The sequence below is a fragment of the Clupea harengus genome, chromosome 5 (assembly GCF_900700415.2).
Source record: "Clupea harengus chromosome 5, Ch_v2.0.2, whole genome shotgun sequence".
Lineage (NCBI taxonomy): Eukaryota > Metazoa > Chordata > Actinopteri > Clupeiformes > Clupeidae > Clupea > Clupea harengus.
The window spans coordinates 23481744-23502634 of NC_045156.1; the positions used below are offsets into that span (position 1 = coordinate 23481744).

Below are 20891 nucleotides of genomic sequence, written 5' to 3' on the forward strand. Positions count from 1 at the left end.
AAACTGAGAAGTTAACTCTTCTCTGTAAACTCATTTAATTTCTTAGGTATAACAGTTGTGTTTGTTTTCGCGGATCATTTCTGTAGCCTGCAGAAGCCAAATGAGCAATGACAGTATCACACTATTACAATGTAGCCTCTGAAACCAAACTTGCTAACTGGCATTAGCAAATGTAATAATCACGCAGCTGCAAAGTTCTATTTGAAGAATCGCTACCATGGATGAAATGTATACCAAGCACATGCGTAGGTCTCAGTTCAGATTTGATTTTCACAGTATGTGATCATAGCAATGTGTGTCTCTTGTAAGACATGTAAGGTAGTGTAACAAGCATGTGAGGGGTGGGTGAGGTTTGGTTGCTGTGTGAGCACAAATGTTCTCCCTATGCCCTGTGTGGTTAGATAATCTGTACTATTTTGTATTTTGGATCTTTCGAGCTATTCTGCGCTTAGTTTGTTGTTATAGTTACAGTGACAAAGGTCATGTAATGGAAGATGGCATACTGTAGGTCAGGTGACTACGGCAGGAAACATCGCAGAATGGTTTGTAATATTCAAAGAAGCATTTTGAGTTTACTTACACTGAAGATGTTGAGACACACTCACAGTACTCACAGTCAAAAACCCCAGTACCTGGAGAAACGAGTCAACCAGTATGCTCATCAAAGCACAGTGTCATCACTGCACACACCAGCCTTACATTAACCGGCCCAGTAGGCTTATCTTTCTTAGAAACGGAGCTTTTAAACGCTGCCGATCGGCTAACTCTGCTGCTACCCTTTTTCGGGGAGCAGCTGCTTGTGTGACTTTTCAGCTCACTGACCACCGACATTTCGATATTTTTGCTCTCTGGGAGCTCAGTCCATGACCTTTGTGCTCCTTATTCAGCTGCGTATGAGTGTATAAGAGTGTATAAGAGCTGTCACATAGCTTTTCATTAACACAGCTGCCTTTTCCATGGAGTACTGCAAATATAAAACCTGATTCTGATATGTATAAAGTGTACATTCTTATATGAGATTTTCCGGTATTGTGGAATGGGTGAATGGTCTGTTGTTTAGCCTAAAAAAGCTGTCCGTTAAACAGCAGTGCAGTGGCAAGACCATGAGTGTTCTGCGCCTGAATGATACTCCGATCTCGTGTGAACCACCGGGGTGGAAATGAATGTGACCACAGGCCAACATACTCTCACTCATTCACACACACACACAGACACACAGACACACACATACAGACACACACTGCACATTTACACAATGCTTAGTCTGGCTGATTCACAGCTACCTATTTACGTTCACTTCCTTATTTCCTCATTGGTATATGACCACGCATACACGTGTATAGTCTTTCTACATCACCATCTTCTCTACATGAGTTCACATCACTCCATGATTGACGTCTGAATGTTATTAAGTACAATGTCAAATGCCAAAATACACTATAATGCATTTTTGCGAAGATTTCAAGTCATAATGCAGAAATGCAGTCATAATAACACTGACATGCTGTGAACACAAATGACATCTTAATTTGGTCTGTGATAAATGTGTCATTTTTTCATCTATTTCATATCTGCTTCCTTATTGTGTCGCTCCTGGGAACCCAGCTCTGCACTACAGACCTGTCTAGGTTTGGCATATTATAGAATCTCAAGGGTGTTGCAGAGTGACTCATGAGGTCTGTGGTGACGTCCAGGGAAGGTTATGAATGTTGAGCCGGGAATGAATCATGAGTCTAAGACATACTCGGATTCAGACAGACACAATGTACACACATTTACAGGTCAGTGACACAGAAAGTCATGGTTTGGTAAAAACTGCTATATTTGCTGAACTGATTTGTGAAATACAGTTGAGGCAGACTTTCCCTTATTTAATGAGTCACATGGGCGAGATGAAGTGCTGGTATCCCCAACCCCTTTCACCAGCACAGAATTCTGCCAAAAATCTTTAGGAATTTGACCTGGATGGCCTCCACAGCCCGTGACGTAAACCAGCACAAATCTCATTTCCACTTCATTCGAACTAAGATACAGTATTTCACTTTCATATTTTCGTCCCATTCATGGACATTTATCAAAACATTTGCCCGGAGACTGAAAACTGACCTGTTTTGATTACACCCTCAGGAATGTACAGACTGCTCATAGAAAATAAAGATAATTTTCAACTATTAATTTAATTTTATTTAATTTAATCCTTCTTATCTCCAGTATAAGCATTACTTTGTCAAGAGGCACTGAAAGTGTTTTACATAAGTACTTCACAGTCCTGTTAAGCTCTGCAGAACTAAAGATCTTGTTTAGGTCTAGAGAACTAGAGGTCTAGAACCTCCACAGTCATTTAAATAAAAGGTGAATCTGCTGATGAAGTAGCAGCATGGGGCCAGAGCTGCACGCTGTAATCCTGAAACTCTGCACCTCTTGTCCAGGTTCATGTTTGCACAGACGATGGGGGCGAATGTTGTCCCTGTCAAGGTAGAGAGGTGTGTTAATGCTGCTCACGCTCGAGAGAGTTTGCAAAGCTGCCCGCTGCAAACAGACCCAGAGTGCCACGCGGGGGGAGAGAGAGCCACAGCCGGCTCCGCAGCAGACAGACAGACTCCGCGTTGTCGGTGCCTTTTTTTTCCGGTCCACTCTGAGGTCGAACAGCTGACTTCTCCAAAAACCCCGTCGCCGGAGGAGAAGAACAATCATTCACAATGTTCACAGACAGGCATTAGTCAGTCCTCCTGGACGAGAGCAGTCATATAGAAATGCAACGTGGACAGGACACATAAGTGTCCGCCTCCAGGGAAATGGCACACTAGCCTAAGGAGGTAAGCTGAGGTGCTGCTTGGCGTTCCAAAGACCCAGCCGTGCTGGAGCTCCGACTCCTCCGCCTCGATGGTAAAGGTTGGGCATTCAGGAAGTTGACAGAGTAAACAGTGCGCTGCAGTGTCCCTGTGTGCACTCTGGAAGAGTCAACACAGTATTAATAATGATCATTACGGAACACATGAGACTGGAACATTAATCATGATTTAGTGCATATGGTTTTTTTTTTTTCAGTTTCAGTTCACCTGCGTAATACACCTGGAATAAATTATGTTTTGGGTGATAATCCCATTGCTGAGTAAAATATTATAATTAAGAACATGAAGCCTTACATGTTTTTTGGACATATGTAAATCACAAACAAAAACATGACACATTAAAGGCCGTTGAGAGTATGGTAAATAAACCTGTTGCCATGTAGAACCAGAGCATGACCTTCTACCTCCCCACAGGAAATGTACTATATGGTTTGTATGATGGTCTTCTTGGAATGTTATATAAACCTGACTCATGCGTGCCTTCTATATAAAGCTCTGCGTGAAAGTAACATGGATGCAGGAGCAGAAACGCATGTTCTGATGGTCAGTGTTTAAGTGTTGTGCCCGAGCCTGATGCTGAAGTGCACTCGCACTGGACCGTGGTTCATTTTTGGCTCCGAAAAATTAGCCCACATTTGGGACGAGAGTTCACCCTTCGCCCTTTCAGAGGCACCTTCCACATGAATGACTCCCTCAATCCCTTGGGCATCTCTTCATGGATCTAGGTCACTCGCTCGCTTGCTCGCTCACTCTTTCATTCAACACACATGTGATGCAACAACATGAAACATGGCTTTCATTTTGTTTATCTACTTTGTAATTGTGTGTGTGTGTGTGTGTGTGTGTGTGTGTGTGTGTGCGTGCGTGTGCGTGTGTGATAGAGAGAGAGAGAGAGAGAGAGAGAGAGAGAGAGAGAGAAAAAGATGCATCCAATTTTTCTATTCTGTAAATATTAATTTCTTTAAGAGGTTTCTCGATCAAGCGAGCACATGAAAGGAGAAGTGGGTCAGGGCTATGCTGAGTCCACATGTCAGAGGCGTTGCAGAAATGTGTGTTTTACGGATATCTGGGCAAGACATGTTATGGCCAAGGCTGAGTGTCGTTGACAAAATATGGCAGTTGATAGGGAGATTCGGCTGAGGTATGTTGGTGGTGGTAGCATGTGCTGGCTTATATATAGCCATGTCTGGGCCATCTTGCTGGTAAGATATACTGTATATTTGTTGGTGTGGTGAAGCCAGAGCGGGGGTGTAGTTTAGTTAGCGGCGTGGCAGAATGTTTTTTTTGTGAGGGCAGAGAGTTGCAGCCACTGCCGCCGGGGTGAAGGACGACAACATGGGCAGGAGCTCCACTCCTCTGCGCTAATGAGAGGGACCAGAGGCATTCTCTACGCTGCCTCTGGACTAATGATGTTAGATAAGAAAAAGAGGCCTCTGTTTTCAGTATGTGTTTGTGTGAAGACGTGGTTACAGTGCGTACGTGTTTGTGTGAGTACGTGGTTACAGTGCGTACGTGTATGTCTGTGTGTGTGTGTGTGTGTGTGTGTGTGTGTGCGTGTGTGTAACTGAAATGAGCATTGCTTTGCCCTAGAACTGTTTCACACAAAACAAGCCTGAAAGCCATACTAGTTCACTCAAGGGAAGTGATCTATATTTTAGGTCATCCGGCTCCAGTTGTAACGGCTATAAAAGGCCAGACATGTTACGTGTATCTCTATGCAGTCCATTTACAAAGCATCCACTCTTTACTTTATTATCGAACCATCAGGTCGATCACTGGTGCCTCTAATGGTCAGAACTTCACAAGCCACAAGTCAGCATTACCTCCAGGTGGAGAGATCTTTCTTCTGTATGTGTGTGAGTCTGTGTGAGACAGAGGGTGAGGAAGATGGAGAGAAAAGCGAGAGAGTGCCAGACCCAACTTATGAACAGTACAGTTGTGTGGGTGAGAGAGCTGAACTGAAAATAAGAGACAGGAGCTGCTGATACCCGCTCCTCTCCGAGGAGAATTTAATGAGCTGACCCAGAATAAAACAGAATCTTTTTTTTTCTCGTGTCTCTTTTTGTCGTTGTTTGTGTTTTTGCCTTTTGTGGGTGTTCCGCTGCGACGGGGAGTGAGATGTGAGAGGGAGAGCGTGAAACAACCGACTTTTCTCGTGCCTTCTTCTCACTTCTCCTTTTCTCCCTTCAGAGGCCAGTGCTTGGTGGGGTGCGCTCGAGACGCCCGCGGGCCACTGCCAATCTGGGCAGCCGCATTTCGCAGCGAGACGCCATTAGAGGGCCAAGGGACCAAAGAGATCGTGGGGGCCCGTAGTCCATTTGGAGTCGTCTCATTATTTTCTACGCTTTCATGTGATGGCGCTCAGATGACTCCGAAACAGGGTGTGCATCTCCCACAGTGCCTAATCTGCACCTCTCTCCCCCTGTCATGTCATGTCTTCATCTGAGATATCAGTGGCAAACTCCTTGGCCCCGGGTCCGGTGGGTTGTGATCTCTATGGGAGTTGCGGGGGGGGGGGGGCGCTGCCACGAAGCATGCCCGCTCCCTGCTCCTCGCCACTACAAAGGGCCCTCTGTTGCTCTCTGGCCCGAATCCGGGCTCGGCTGTCGCCCCCACACGGGCACAAATGGAGCAGACGCTGATCAGGAGCGCCGGGCCGGCAAATGAGCAGTTGAGTTGCCGAGGAGTGAGAGGGAGAGAGAGATAGATAGATAGATAGATAGATAGAGAGATAGAGAGAGAAGAAGAAAAGAGGCAATTAGAGTGGACCGAATTGACTGGTTTGTCATAGGGCATGTGCATCACAGGGGGATGTCACACTGTGTGTCAGTGCTGGAGCGTGACAGATGCGTGGCGATGAGACATCCGCTGGCAAGCTAGCTGGGTTCTGATTCTGTCGTTTTCATGTTTGTGTTCAGGATGTGCTGTGCTGTGATGTACTGTGTCTGTGCTGTAAAGCAGTATGACTTTCTTGGGGGACTATTGTGACAGGGTGGGGATGTTTGCGGTATAACTGCTTTGTAAGTGGGATGGAACTGTAGCACTTTGCTCCTTGTCCTTCCTCACCTTCACCCTCTACCAAACATGAGTCTTCAGACGGCGTAATGGTGTGGGAAATGCTGACGATACTGAATGATTTGCACAGAATCTTGGTGTGGAAAGAAAAGAGGTACAATGAAGAGGTGTTATTGTACATCTTCAATTTCTCTTTTCAATTTGCATCTGCTTTCGTCAAGTGAAATAAGTTGCTGAAAAGAACAATTATGAACAGGAACCTAATTTGCTAACAGCATGCTCAAATTATGTAGCGACATGGGAAATAGGATGTTCATTTTTGCCACATGAATATACACATACCTGTGGGGGACGGCATCCTGTAACATCACATGCGATGTCTAATGAGATTACACTGCAGTTGGGCAGAGATAAAAATGATGAACAGGTGTGCCCCGGACACACACACACACACACACACACACACACACACACACACACACACACACACACACACACACACACACGCACACACACACAGGCAGGTGCATGCACACACACATAGCAATCATCTCATTTTCTGAGTGGCTCAATATCTTTGGGACCATCATATTAGCTCTGTCTTTCAAGAGAATATTAGCAGGCAGGCAGGATGCAGCAGGCAGCAAGGATTTAAGTTGTATTAGTCTGAACCAGGAAATGCGGTTAGCTTTTCTTGAGGGTGTGGTGACATGGCTCCTGGAGAATAGTCAGAACTCAAAAGATCCAAAGTTACATTTTATATCAGATTTCATGCAGACACAGTACATGTTTGACAGTAACTTGTATTAAAATATCCAGGTATAATTCCAAAAGAAAAACTAATGTTCACACAAATGTGGGCAAATATTTGATAGTACTTCAAACCCCATTTCAGTCCCTACGATTTAAGAATGGGCTAAAACAAGAGTTGTCATATGTTGAAAAAAAAACATTTCTTGTCTGGATAATGTGGCCTTTTCCCTAGTGAAATTGGCTAATTGAGGCTATGCTATAGTAGAAGACCTACATGTATTTCATGATTGCTATCTTGTGCACCAGCACTTGCCGAATGTTGCTCGTGTGTCAACACTTATGTTAGTTTGATTGCCAATGTTGGCATAATAGCCCAGTAGTATATAATCTGATGTTAGGGTAGATGAAATGGAGCTGGTAGTTCATACATGCTGAAGGCTTACCTATCTAAGCAACATTTGAACTACAGCCTATATTTCATAAATTCTACAACAGAAGTTTGCAAACTAGCAACAAATGCAACAGACTGGCTCACTCATCTTTGGGAAATGTTTTGATTTTTCCAGTCACAGCACAGACTTATCATCTGCTCCACTCAAAACCAATTTGGAGTGAAGAAAGATAAACAGACCTTTGAAATGCAACAGCTGAATTTGTAAAGACGTCATTAACTGTAGGAGGTACACATAGTTTTCACTTGCGCTGTACTGGCTTCTGGTGAGATGAAAGCAAAAATTCTAATCAGAGAATGGAGCCAAGGTGACAAATAAGATCACGTTACCTTTTGCAAACATTTCTCGTAAATTGACTGTGTTGCCCTTGTGCTTTCTTCCCACATCAACATAGAACATATCTGACACGTCAGTAAACATTTCAGCAGGGCCTTCAACACTTACAACATCTTTATCCCCATGTAGATATATACACCACATCACTACCAATTCTGAACTGCAATACAAGTTCTTTGGCCATAACATGATGAAAACCACCACAAAAGTAATGTTCTCTGTCAGTGCTACAGTAACACCCCCCTGTGAGTCAACTCCATCACCATATGCCACTATCATCTCAATGGCTGCGCAGCAAGTCCCTCTTATTAATAGATTTCCTGCCAATATAAATGTCATCACACTCTCCCAGAGAGAGAGAGAGAGAGAGAGAGAGAGAGAGAGAGAGAGATCTGCCATAGCGATTCTAGACTGTGCTCACTGAGTCATCCAGGCTTTTTTGTCGCCTCCCATACTGGTCCTTGTCTGTGCTTCTATTTCTGGCAGCACTTATTCTGCCTGTAATTGCTTTCAGGGCAGACAGATGCAAATGCCATGGGGATGAGAGCCGGGGTAGCGATAAAATGACGGCTGCTGGAATGGTTAGAGCTAAACAGGTTCATCACAAAGATATCCACGGGCGTGCCTGTGTACTCTATAAATGACCATCAAAAGCTCACTGTGTGAGTGTTTGATTTCTTTTCTTATATCTGTCAGTAGAATAGTTGTATTGCTAGTAGTATGGCTGCGTGGTCTCTGTTCTGTGTGATCTGTGCGTCACCTCTTTACCTTTACATCTACACGAGTACACTACAGAATTGGAATGCAGTGTGTCTGATGTATACATTTCTTTCTCCTCCGTCTCACCCTTCCTTGTAATCGCACCTAATCTTCCTGCTGATAGCTACTCAGCGAGAGGCTTTTTTAAAATGAGGTGTGAATTCATTTTCTGAACTACCTCAGCTGCAGGTCTTGCACTTTCAATGGTGTGTGAATCGTAAGATGAAAAAATCTTTTTTGCGTAACAACTCTTGACTTTCAGAAATAACGCTGCGGAGGAGTTCACACTTGGATTCTACTTTCCTCCATCCTTCACTTGTAAAGAACGCAGACTACACTCGCATGTCATAAAACAGAGACCTCCCCCGTCTCCAGCAGAGAAACCATGTGCCACAGCTGCGCTGGAGAATAACACAGGAAAGCCTCCTGCGCTGTCGTGCTGCGCTCCCTCTCAGGGGAGTGCTGTATCTGTGGTTTGAGGAGGCGGTGCGATGCTTGGCTCCAGGTCAATGCGGCTGAAAAGAGCATGGGAACAGATTGGCTCTGAAGAGGCATATGATGCCAGAAGCCCTTTGAAACCTAGACAGGTCTTCGCTCATGACAGGGAATAGATTAGCGCCAAGCATGACCACAAGTGCAGCTTAAGGGTTGACTCAATGGTTTGCCATGGCTGAGATGATTGATGCTGAACACTGAGATGTTCCCCGAGTCAAATTCTTTGGAGATTGTGGTGTACGAAAGGTACAAAACAGATAGAACGTGACGACAGAGAGGGAAGTTATTTTGTTGTGACCGAACTTTTTAATTGAGACACCAGTGCTCCTCCTTAAATCAACCTTTGCTCATTCCTAACGGAAAATAAAGCCACAGCTTTGACATTAATTGGTAATAAAAGCTCTACTGCAGCAGCAATCTCATCCCTGGTGTCAGAATAGTTAGCCAAGCAGACAGCACCTCCCCTGCACATACATTCAGCAGCTTCATCCTGAAAAGGGAGGGGAGGGGGGATTCCCTAGCAACGGCCCCATCCACTGCTCAGGGACATGCCACTGAAGACAAGAGAAAGGAGGAGAAAAGGAAAGGGCAGCACGGCAGAAGAAAGGAGAGTGTGTGAATCATTTGGAGGAAAAGTTGCTTTTTAAAAGCCTAATGAGGACAGTTGTGTGTGCAAATTTAGAGGAGAGATCGCAGAAAGGCATAGTGGTGCTGGGGGGGGGGGGGGGTGTTGTGGCCAGACAAACGGATATCATTGTTGAGCATTAACAAGACCTCCATCCTTTAGTTACTGTGTTGCTGATGCAATCATATGTTGGACATTCTTCATTGGTTACAACTGTACTAAGTAGATTACTCTGAAATGTATTCAAGTCATTGATGATGACTCTATGATATAAGAGATAATAACCCCTAAATCTGTTGTTATATTTGTGGTTTACAAGTGAATTCAACAACTGAGAATTCTGGGCTAAAACTGTATTTTGTGGTCTTGTATTTCTTAGGGAGAACGTAGGCTGTCTTTCTTATGAATTACAAAGTCTTGATTATCTTCTCTAGTGGAGCTAATTGATTGGATTTTGATTTTGGATTACTGGATTATTGAATTTGGATTATACAGGTTAAGTATTTCGTAATTCTCAACAGTGTAGTGTGCATTGCTTAAAAATGGTAAAAAAAAGTTAAAATAGTAATAATTCATTATAATATACTCCAGTGACAAAGGCTACATAGAACATGCCCCCTGTCCTCATGATAGTCCTCATGACCCTACTTCAACTTCAAAAGTTCATAGCAGTGATTCAGGATAGGTGTTGAGGTTATTTCTCTCTCATTGTGTTCAGTGACATTCAGCGTTGTGGTTATTTCTCTCCCATCATGTTTTGTTACTATTTCAAGTGTTTCCGTGTTACAAACACAAAATGTTAAGGTGTTTTTTCAGACCACAACTGAAAATGGAAAGACAATTTTGTGGCACAAAATTGCACCACAGGACCTGTGTTGTAGAATAATAGCAAAGTCTTTCTGGAAAGTTAATTCACCTTTTGGAGACTTTTATGGATGCCAGCCAGAGTCCATAAATCAAACAGTAAATCCACTAAAGTTCAGAACGGCAGACCCCAGGGACAGGGACATGTTGGAGAACTCTCCCAACCCTGTCACAACACAGCTTTTTTTTGTACAAAGATGATAGATTTCTTTCCTGCCTTCAGAAAAGTAACAGTTTCTACTTGAAACAGACGGGGGAAAACAACACCTTTGTTTAACAAGCTGAATGTATCTCGCAAACCTCCTGTCACTCTTGTGCTTAAATTAGACAGACGGAATGAAGCTGTTTGTGGGAAACTAAGAAATGAATAATTCTTCTTGGTGTTCTTGGTGCTGTGTGGATACAGCGATGAACGTAAAGCAACAATCTCTGCGTCAAACCTGCTGTGCCCATTTGTTTTTCGTCTCTTAGTAAAACACCACTGCGAGGGCAGACAAAAAAGGTTGGGGACAGTAAAAGAAAAAGAAAGATCAAAACAATTATAACTAAAGATGTCTTTGCTCGTTTTACTTTCATCGAGTCAAACGTTTTTCTTTTTCTTTGTCTTCTGTTTCCTCCCAGGATCACCAGCGACATGAACAAAATGAAGAACTTCAAACGTCGCTTCTCACTGTCTGTGCCCAGAACAGAGACGATTGAGGAAAACGATATCACTGAACAGATCAACCAACTCAACATCCGTCACAGCGAAGGTAAGACGCTTCCCCACAGGCAGTATTCATGAAAGTATGCCTAAAAAAAGCCAGAACTTTGTAGCTGATGCCTTCATAGATGAAAAGCAGAAACAGGCTCCATGAGCTTGCTTATGAAAAGGATAGTAACAAGAGAATAAAGAATATAGAATATGTACCAATAGTCACAGATAGAATCAGACTGTGTGAAGTTCTCCAAACATAATCAGACATTACTATTACTACTACTACTGCTCAGAAACCCAAATACATTTTGGAGCTTTGACAACTCATAAATAAACAGATTTAAAGCCAGTCACTGGATACAGAGACCCAAACAAGCTCTCAGTTCAGCTCTGCATGGGCAAAACTCTGGGTAAGGGGAGGGTGAGGTTCGAAGTCTACAGTCTCTCCAAAAGCATGCCACCTTCTGTGGTCATAAATCTTCTGCCCTCCTGACCAGGGATTAGACTTAGGGGAAGGCTTTGGGGCATTTTTGTTGTGTTCCGTTTTTACAGTGCCCAAAATAACGCCACAATACTCTTGCCTAAATAGGTTTTGTGGTAATAGTTTAAGTCCGAATTTCCTATTTTTCAAAGCCACACCAAGGCATCTTGCTGAAATGAGAGATGTCACACTGAGGTAAAGAGGTAAAGAGACGCTGGGCATCTCCAGAGAGCCACTGTCCGTCTCTGCCTGAGTACGGGACAGGGGCAGCTGGGGGCTGTGTGTCCGTCTGTCCGTCCATCCGTGTCCACAGATGAGAATGGAACATTTGCTGTGGGAGCTTGGGGGCTCCTCAGCTGTCTGTTTCTGTTCCAGGCTGCTATTGCACCTTTTTTCCCCCCTTTCTGTTGGTCTTCCTTCCTCTCCACACCACTCTTTTTTTTCACTTCACTAAGCGCAGGGTGCCCTGATTGGTTTATCCCGCTGGCACCCGGGCTGGTTTATGCCCGGGGGAGAGACGGACGCAGAGATGTGGACAGCTGGAAGAGAATGGAAGGTCAAGGCAGACAGCAGACAAGGGGAACAGGAGGAGATATGGAAGAGTAGGGACTGCTGTTATTCCCTCTCAACAGAGAGCTACATGCAGGGGGGAAAAAAAGGATTGGCATCTAAAAATGCCCGGCCATGTGACTTATACTATTTCAGCTCAGGCATCTGGTCTTCAAATGCAGTTAAGTCCAGTTTAATAGAGAGTCCATCTTGCGAGTCTCTCAGTGGAACTTATTTTGGGTCTGTCTGCTAACATTCAGATATGCAAAACCTCTTCTTAATCAATGCAGTCACACAAAACTATCACGTCATTACACTCACATTTAAAAATAGCACAGAATGTATTCACAGGTTTCGTCTAATGCCTGGAGCGCAATATTGTTTTCGAGGAACACTGAATTGCTAAGATGGATAGGCTACTTAGGCAGGTAAATATAGGTATTGATCCTCTTAACAATAAAATGATTAACACTATAGATTCTCTATGTCAACTGTTCAAAATGGCTACCCTAACCACAGACCTTTAAAGATGTTTTATTATTATTATTCTCATGAGTGTGTAATAGTATCTGCCCTCTGTGATCTCCTCATCTCTTCTCCACTGCTCTTAGTTGCTCTTTAGTGACTATGGCGTCAATAAAGGAGTGATCAAAGGATCCTAACGAGGCAGGCAATTATGGAGTGCGAAACATTTCACCAGAAGTGAAAATGTTTATATACTGTATGTACTTGGCCTAAAAAGAAATCATCTATAATCTTAGTTTAATATCACTCCAGAATCCCGCTGTGTGTGAGTGTGAAATATAATAGCTAATGCTAATCATCACAAACGTCAGAAAACTTTGTCTAAGTATAACAAAGAAAATTCCAAGCCTGAAGGTCCAATTTATAGTCTTATAACATGTTGGCATAGCAACACTAATAATACGATGAGTCATTTATGATTATGCTTTCCTGCCAAAAGTAAGAAGTTACAGTCATAAAAGCTGTAATGAGGAAAAAGACACAAAAAAAAGAATTCCAGAGAGTAAAAGTTCAGCACACACATAAATTAGTTTAATAACCTCAAACTAACCTTCTTTACCAGTATGTGCCACAGATTACATTTTAGAATGAATAAATGCCTGTAGTGTATGTATTCTGCTATAATCATCCCAAAGACATAGCGCCAGGGTTTCCAACTTGGGACCGAGACATAGAGGAGTTATCTTGAACTGATGAGTGCAGGGTTTATATTTAGCCCCTGAGGTGATTACTGACTTTGAATGTTTAACTATACTTCAGAAATCAATTACAGAGAACAGGGAAATACATTCCAGTGTGCTGCATATGGTCTGACAAACTATGTTTCACAAGGCTCGAGAATCCTTTTTTTTTGCCTCATTTTATTTCACAACATTCAATGTAAGACATTAGGTTATTAAAGATGAAAATATCACATTGATTTATGGTGTGTGCAGATGTATGAATTGTAAGCAGATGAAGCGTACAGGACATCAGAGGAGGAATACGTGTTATGAGTCTGAACCCACAGAGAGAAATGAAGTGACAAAGAATGCCACATGCTGGGGAATAGAAGGCAGATAAATCAGCACCATTCAACTGCGGAGGCTAAGGTTGATTACCAGCAGTACTTGTGTGAGAGTAATATAGGCACACACACACGCACACACACACACACACACACACACACACACACACACACACACACACACACACACACACGTTTACTCATTTAGACTTGTCATGGTCTGATGAAACAGTATGTTTTATTTGCATTTGAGTCTTTCAGTGTAATTTAATATGTGCTTTACCAACCCCCCCTTCCCATGCGGCTGGACTGGTTTAATCCTGGTGGCCATGCTCATCAGGGTGCATTCAACAAATGCAGTCATCAATACCACATCCCACACAGCTCAACAGCTCTCAGGGCAACCCTGCATGTCTCGACAATGTGTGGGAGGCGCAATTACTCGTGCACACACACACACACGCACACACGCACACACACACACAGTCACACACTCACACACACACACACACACTCACACACACACACACACACACACACACACACACAGGCCCTTTTAGAGCCCAAGCGCCACTCTAGGGACACAGTAACATCGACCTCATGTGGCCCATTTATTGGATTGTCTTTTTCTGCTCCGTTCTAGCTGGTTGGGAGCCAGTCGAAGATGCTAAAGCCTACATTAGAACAGTGTGTTTGTGTCTCTCTGTGTGTGTGTGTGTGTGTGTGTGTGTGTGTGTGTGTGTGTGTGTGTGTGTGTGTGTGGGTTTTTCAGGAACTTTATATGTGAGAGACATCATCTTGACTTTTACGTCAAGTCAAAGTCAAAGTCAAAGTGTTTATTGTCGCATACACCAAATTTCTTCAGCGCAGCGAAATTCTTATGACTTGGCAGCCAACATCTACGCAGTAGACGGCATACAACAGTCTACTAATCCATCATAGTTTTCATTAAAAGTAGTGGTGCTCCGATGAGACAGAGACGGAGTGAGAAAAATAGACTTGAAACTAGACTAGAAAGAGCAGGAAAGAGTGGTAGAAGGGGAAAAAAGCGAGGCGACGGGGACGGGAGTATCGCCTGGACTGACCCCAGTCACTGTGTGTTAGATGAAAGTCTCCTCGCTGGCTGCTGTGCTGTGACATTTGAATGATGACGGGAATGTTGTTCTTTGTGTGCAAATGAAGGAACAGGGACACCTTCCAGCCAGACACCTCCCTCTGTCCATCCATCCAGTCTCCAGGCCTTGTGTGTCCCTCTGAAACCTCTAAGGGTGGTGCAGTGGATCATTTCCTTACCTAACAACCTTATGTGCCTATGAAGCTTAAGAAAAGTACTGTAGGGCTTACCTTATTACGTTTCTCTCCTTCCTTCCTTCCTTTGCTCTCTGTCTACCCCCCCCCCCCCCTCCTCCTCATCTCTGTCTCTCTAGAGTAGCCTGAGCGTGCCTCTAATTGGGGTAGTGTAGGCTAGACGAGGTTGTCTGCATGGTTTCAAGTTTGAATATCGTACAGTCACTCCAACCTGTGTGTGGGTGAGTGCGTGAGAGAGAGTGTGTGAGCGTGTGTGTAAGAGAGAGAGAGTGTGCGAGAGAGAGGGAGTGTGTGTGTGAGTGTGAGAGAGAGTGTGTGAGCGTGTGTGTGAGAGAGAGAGAGTGTGTGAGAGAGAGGGAGTGTGTGTGTGTGTGTGTGAGAGAGAGAGAGGTAGAGAAAAAGAGGGCTTGAGAGAAGCAGAGGTGTGCCTGTGCCTGTAGGCAAGTGCATTTAGTTGCTAACCAATCGGTGTTTCTTCTCCCTCATTTTGACATCGCCTTTGTTCATCTTTGTGGTCCCCATAGCAACCAGTAATTAAATTGCAACAGGCTTCTGAACCATGCTTGGATCGTGAGCACATTAAACATTCTCACAAAAGACCATGCTCAACGCGTTTTAAACATTCTGTAGTATAATCATCTAACATATAGAGAGAGGAGTACCTACAGCATGATAGGCAGAGACTGAAGCACTGGGCTGCATCTGCAGCACTAAAGATATTTCTATGGTGTCTGACTGTATAAAAGTGGCTATGTAGAGTGCCCATGTCTGAAAACACATATTTTTCCAACATCTGAAATGAAATCAGCGGCTAATTACAGTAGCTCGAGAATTTCAGTAGCTATTCATTTGATGGAAAATTGAGTTGTTGAATGGTTCATTATTTTTTCCCACATTACCAAATAGCATGTGGAGGTGGGCTCGGAATTAGCCTAATTAAGCATGGAGCGAGGTGGTGAGGAAGCTTTTGATCATGGCGCCAGGTCTCCGCCTGCTTTCAAAGCTGCCTCTGACATGAAGGCGAGCGAGTGATCTTTTGTCCACGCGGTGGTTGGACAAAAAAAAAGGAGCACATGAAAAGAGAAGAGAGAAATGAAAGTGTGTGGCATGGAAAAGACGTGATACGCGCCTGTGCTTTCTTTTGTTGGTTTACCCACATTACAAACACTCAGAGGGCATTATGTCTCTTCTCTTCCTTTTTTCTTTTTATTCTAGAGTGGCTGATATTTAATTGCTACTGTTACTAGCGTTTTGAAAAGTGTCTACAGTCAAACAATTGCATGTGTATGCAAGCAGCCTCTTTTCCGTGTTTTTTGTTAAATCATATTAGTCAGAATTTGGCTCAGATTAACCGCGTCTCTCGCATCCTTTAGCCAGCAGACAGAGCTACAGAGACAACAGACACCAGCATCACCACCTGGCCATGACATGCATGGGCCAGGCTTTGATCAGGGACAGAAGGATGTAGAGCAAGGGCCTGGCTGGGAGTGACACAGTGGGGGGGGGTTGGGTGATGACAGAGTGCACAGCACACAGATGCTCAGCTCTGTGGAACATGTTCTGTGTGTTCTGTGTGTTCTATGTGTTCTGCGGAACGTGTTCCACAGGGGCATCAAACCCAGAGGAAGGTGCTTTTCTGCCTTCAGATGCCCCGTCGCTTATTGACTCCGTTTGGAGCAGGAGGCAGCTTCTACACGATGAGCTTGACAAAAGCTTTGGAGAAAGATTGGACGGGATGAGAGAGAAGGGGTTGGATTCCTGTCACCATCTTGTTTTTTCCGTAGGTGTCATAGACAAAGTCGAGATTTGGCCAATTGATGGGCACATTTTCAAACAGTGGCTCCGTCCTGCCAGTTAAGATAAAGTCGATGCATGGGTAGCGGGAATGGGAGAAAGGGCTGGGAGAGAAGGACGGGAGTTTAATGAAAGATGACGGGTCGGAGCTCGACGTGACACAGACACCCCCGGCTGCCAGCTGCACAACCTGTAATGAGCTTGATCTTAATTACACTGCTCCACTGCAGGGAGGTGTGTGTGTGTATGAGTGTGTGTGTGTGTGTGTGTGTGTGCGCGCGTGTGTGTGTGTGTGTGTGTGTGTGTATGTATATGTGTGTGTATGTGTGTGTAGCTGGTCTGTGTCTCTCCAGGCCTCTCCAACACACCATCCAAATCTGATGTGACAGATTGGAAAAGCCTTTTTAAAAACGTCTCACCTCTTAGCAAAACAGGAAGGCAAGATGAAACTTTTGTGGGTGTGTGGGGCGGGCGGGCGGGCGGGCGGGCGGGCGGGCGGGCGGTAGCTGCAGGTTAACAGCCGTGCTATCCTGCTGCCATCTGCAATGCTCTCTGGGAAGGCCATGTCCACCGTGGAGTAATGGAGCCGTAATTGGATTGGTTTTTGACAGCCGCGTTGACATGCCACATACTCTTCGGAAAAAAAAGGGCAGAGGATTGACACACATTCAGACGGATGACAGCAAAGGTGCAATGTTATAACGACGTGGTAATTGTTATTAGAGTGTTAATTGCTTCCTGGGCCAGTTTAACGAAGGCAACTGTCCATTGACACATGGCCGGGTCGGCCTCCCAGCCACCATGTCACTGGACCAATCATCTCACAGATGAGGTTTTATTCTCTAATTACACAGACACATGTCAGTGCTAATCTAACCACCCACTAATGAAGCGTGGCAGGAGGAATAATATTAAGAGGTTTAGATGAAAAGTTTAGACAGCTCTTTTCAAAGAGTTGATGACTGTAGACCTGCCTACTTTAAAAAAAAAAATTATTATATAACAAGACAACTAAAGATCCTTGTTTTAATTGCGCAAGGGTAATGACAAAGTCTTATCTGAAGGCGGAGGAGTGTTTCAAAAAGAAATGGTGATTTCAGCATGCCGTGCATTGAAGTGTTGGCTGAATGGATATTACTGTGCATCTGCTGGCGCTGAGTTAAGATATTGCGATATTATAACAGATAATAATAATAGTTATTTTCTTTGCCTGACACTCCAATTTGGAAAGCACTCCGAGATAGTACTAGAACTCTTCTACTGCTGCTGTGTGCACAAAAAGTCCATACCTAAAGTAAGCATTGTGTAAAGCCTGATCATTGTTTGTTCCCTAAAAATAGTGCCCTCATTTTTTTGGAGCATGGAAAAGGCCTGTAGCATTACAGAATGCATTGTTCGTAGCCGAGATTGAAACCTGCTGTTGGTTGCTCTTTCAGACCTGGTGGCCAACAGCCCGGGCCTGCCGTCGCTGCATCCAGAGCGGAGTCCAGTGGCAGCGGAGGATGGAGGCCAGTCTCCCAACGACCTGCTCTATCGCAGCAAGAACCAGCTCCGACGCTTCTCTATGGAGGTCAGTCACGACACTCAAAGCCTGGGAAAGAATGTGCTCTTGCAGGGCCGGATGTGATTGCAACCTCTTATTTTGAGAAGTAGGTTAAGCAGGCAGATAACAAGAGAGTGTGTGTGTGTGTGTCTACTTTTGTGTGGCTGTAATTAGGGCTTACGACAGAAGTTAGTGAAAGGTGTACACACATACAAATCCTTGTTTTATCACATTGTGACACACACATGGCAACAGCATCTAAATCCAATGTCTTCATTCCATTGTTGAAATCTTTACTCACCAAGGACCAAGGTACAGAGGTGTGTTTTTGCAAGGGCATTTAAGTTCTCATCAAGTGAATAGCATCCACTGAGACCCAGCTGTTGCCTGGTGGCTTTGCTAGGTCATATCTTCAATTAATCAGCACTCTGCCAACACAGTGAGAACCATCTTTATCGTTTTCATTCATCTCTCCAGTCAGATACAAATACGAGGTAGATGCAGCCACTTTAGCCACGTTTGACCTGTATCTGAGTGGAGTGGAAAGATCTGAATCGAGATCTATAATAGCCTTGAATAATGTGATTTTTTTTAATAAAACAATTTTAAAATAAAAACAAAACAAAAAACTATTCACTCCAGTGGTGAGATCAATAACTCTGTGTGATGAGATTTGATTTTTCAATATGAATGATTTCAGAGTAAGTGGCTTCTATGCAATGTTTGACAAAAAAATTAAACCATGCAGTGGGTTTCTCCAAATGCATATACAGTCTACAACAGTAGTTTGCAGGTGGAATGTTGGTGGAAAGGATTGTTTGTTGGGATCTAGTATCATGGGGTCGTAGATTACGTGACTTGATCATGGGATTATATCTCTGCAGACAACTCATTCAAACCTTGGTATGATCTGGCTTTCCTCTCATCCATAATCTCCTTTTGAGATTCTCCTTCCCTGAACCTCGGTTGATTTTGAATCTTTCAGATGCACTACACACTCTCCTGTTCACATTTAGACCACTTGTCTGGGTACATGAGTCTAGATGAGATGTATGCTATTGGTACAGATGTGTTGAAACAGTGTGCTACTCTGTGATGCAGGATGTGAGCAAGCGCATGTCTCTGCCCATGGATATCCGCCTGCCCCCTGAGTTCCTGAAGAACCTGCAGGTGGAGAGCCCGGAGCCCTGCAAACCTCCTCTCAGCCGTATGTCCAGACGGGCCTCGCTGGTCAGTACGAGTTATTATTTGCTGATGCTAGTGCTACGGCAGGGCTAGCTGTACATCATGGTGTGAGAGGAAGTCTCTCATGACGTATGCAAAGCAGACTGGGTATCTAGGATGCTTTAAAAGCATGTGTATGGACAGTGCCCTACAGGCACACCTGCTAAAGATGATTGAAAAGGCTTGTAAGAAATTCACTTTATCAGTTATCAATCTTCTAATATCTATCAAGATTATATTGGAAATAGAAATAAATAGAGAATAAAGCAACCAGTAATCCATCACCATGGGAAAAATTCAACAGCATTCCATTGCAATCAGCAAAAATGTATTGAATTGCACATATCATGGAACGGATACATGGAAATAGCAAACAAGGCTGTTTAGTCAATAGCCACAGTGAGGAGGATGGTCAGAGAAGTTAAACAATATCCAAAATTTGGTAGCATCTTGGGGTCACCCTGTCTCCAAAATCCACCGTAAACTGTCAACTCTATGCCAATAAACTGTTTGGAAGGTATACCAGAAAGAAGCCTTTCCTGTATTTTCGTCACAAGTAAAAGCCCTTGCAGTTTGCTAGAGGCCACTGGAACTTTAACTGGGACAGGATGCTGTGGTCAGACGAAACAAACACTGAGGTCTTTGACTTGCTCAAGGTTGGTTTGTTGTAGAAATAAAGATTGCTACAAAGCACCTAATTAACTGTTAAATATGGTGGAGGATCTGTGATGCTGTGGGGCTGATTCTCCTCCAAAGACCCTGGCAGTATTGTTAGCATACATGGTATTATGGATTCCAAAACATACCAGGTGATTCTAAATAAAAATCTGTCTGCCTCCGATTAAGAAGCTAAATCTTGGTCGTGTGTGGATCTTCCAGCAGGGCAACAATCCAAAGTACACATCAAAATTCACTCAAAAAAGGTTAAATGGACACGGTATCAAGCTTTTGCCACAGCCATTCCAGTCCCCTGACCTAAATCCAATTGAAAACCTGTGGGTTGTGCTCAAGAAGAGATTGAACAAGAGAAGACTTAGTACTCTGCCAGATATGGAAAGATTCTGCATTGAGGAACGGTCGAAGATCCCTTCTTCTGTGTGCCCAAATCTTTACTGGTCTGTCGTCCTAAGGGGGTTGCACAAAATACTAAATGAGGGGGTGCCATTAATTACCACACACGTTTTTCAACTGTGATTTTTTTCTTGTGGTAATAGGCTCAAATGGAATTTATATATTTTCTTTATTTGCTGAGTACATTTTCATCATCCTTTTTCACTCATATTAAATAAGGGTCCCATTAATTCTGGAGGGTACTGTAGGTCTTTATGCATGCATACATTCATCTATATATAACTTGATCTGTAATGACTTTTCTAACAGACTTTTGTGGTCCGATCCAAACTTAGTAGCTTTGAGCCACTTCCTGTGGGTCCATTTGATCTATATTAGATTGTCTTATTGCATAAGTGAAGAATTTCAATGCTAACAAGTCAACAATTAATTTCTCTTGTACTCCTCTTGCAGTCGGACATTGGCTTCGGGAAACTTGAGACCTATGTCAAATTGGGGAAACTGGGTGAGGTAAATATTTCTGGAAGTGGCATTTTCTCTCA

At 43.7% G+C, this 20891-nt stretch overlaps 1 protein-coding gene across 2 annotated transcripts in view; it reads left to right on the forward strand.

Moving 5' to 3' along the window:
• cdk18 (cyclin dependent kinase 18) overlaps positions 1-20891 on the forward strand; it is a 35531-nt gene that overhangs the window by 6017 nt on the left and 8623 nt on the right. The window contains exons 1-5 of one of the 2 annotated variants that reach the window (XM_031568207.2): positions 7970-8070; positions 10773-10903; positions 17948-18081; positions 19156-19284; positions 20803-20859. In XM_031568207.2, coding sequence (XP_031424067.1) covers positions 10786-10903; positions 17948-18081; positions 19156-19284; positions 20803-20859 — 438 coding nt within the window. In that variant the 5' untranslated portion in view covers positions 7970-8070; positions 10773-10785. Of the gene's footprint in view, positions 1-7969; positions 8071-10772; positions 10904-17947; positions 18082-19155; positions 19285-20802; positions 20860-20891 lie in introns of those variants that run through there. The other variant, XM_031568206.2, reaches the window with a different exon arrangement.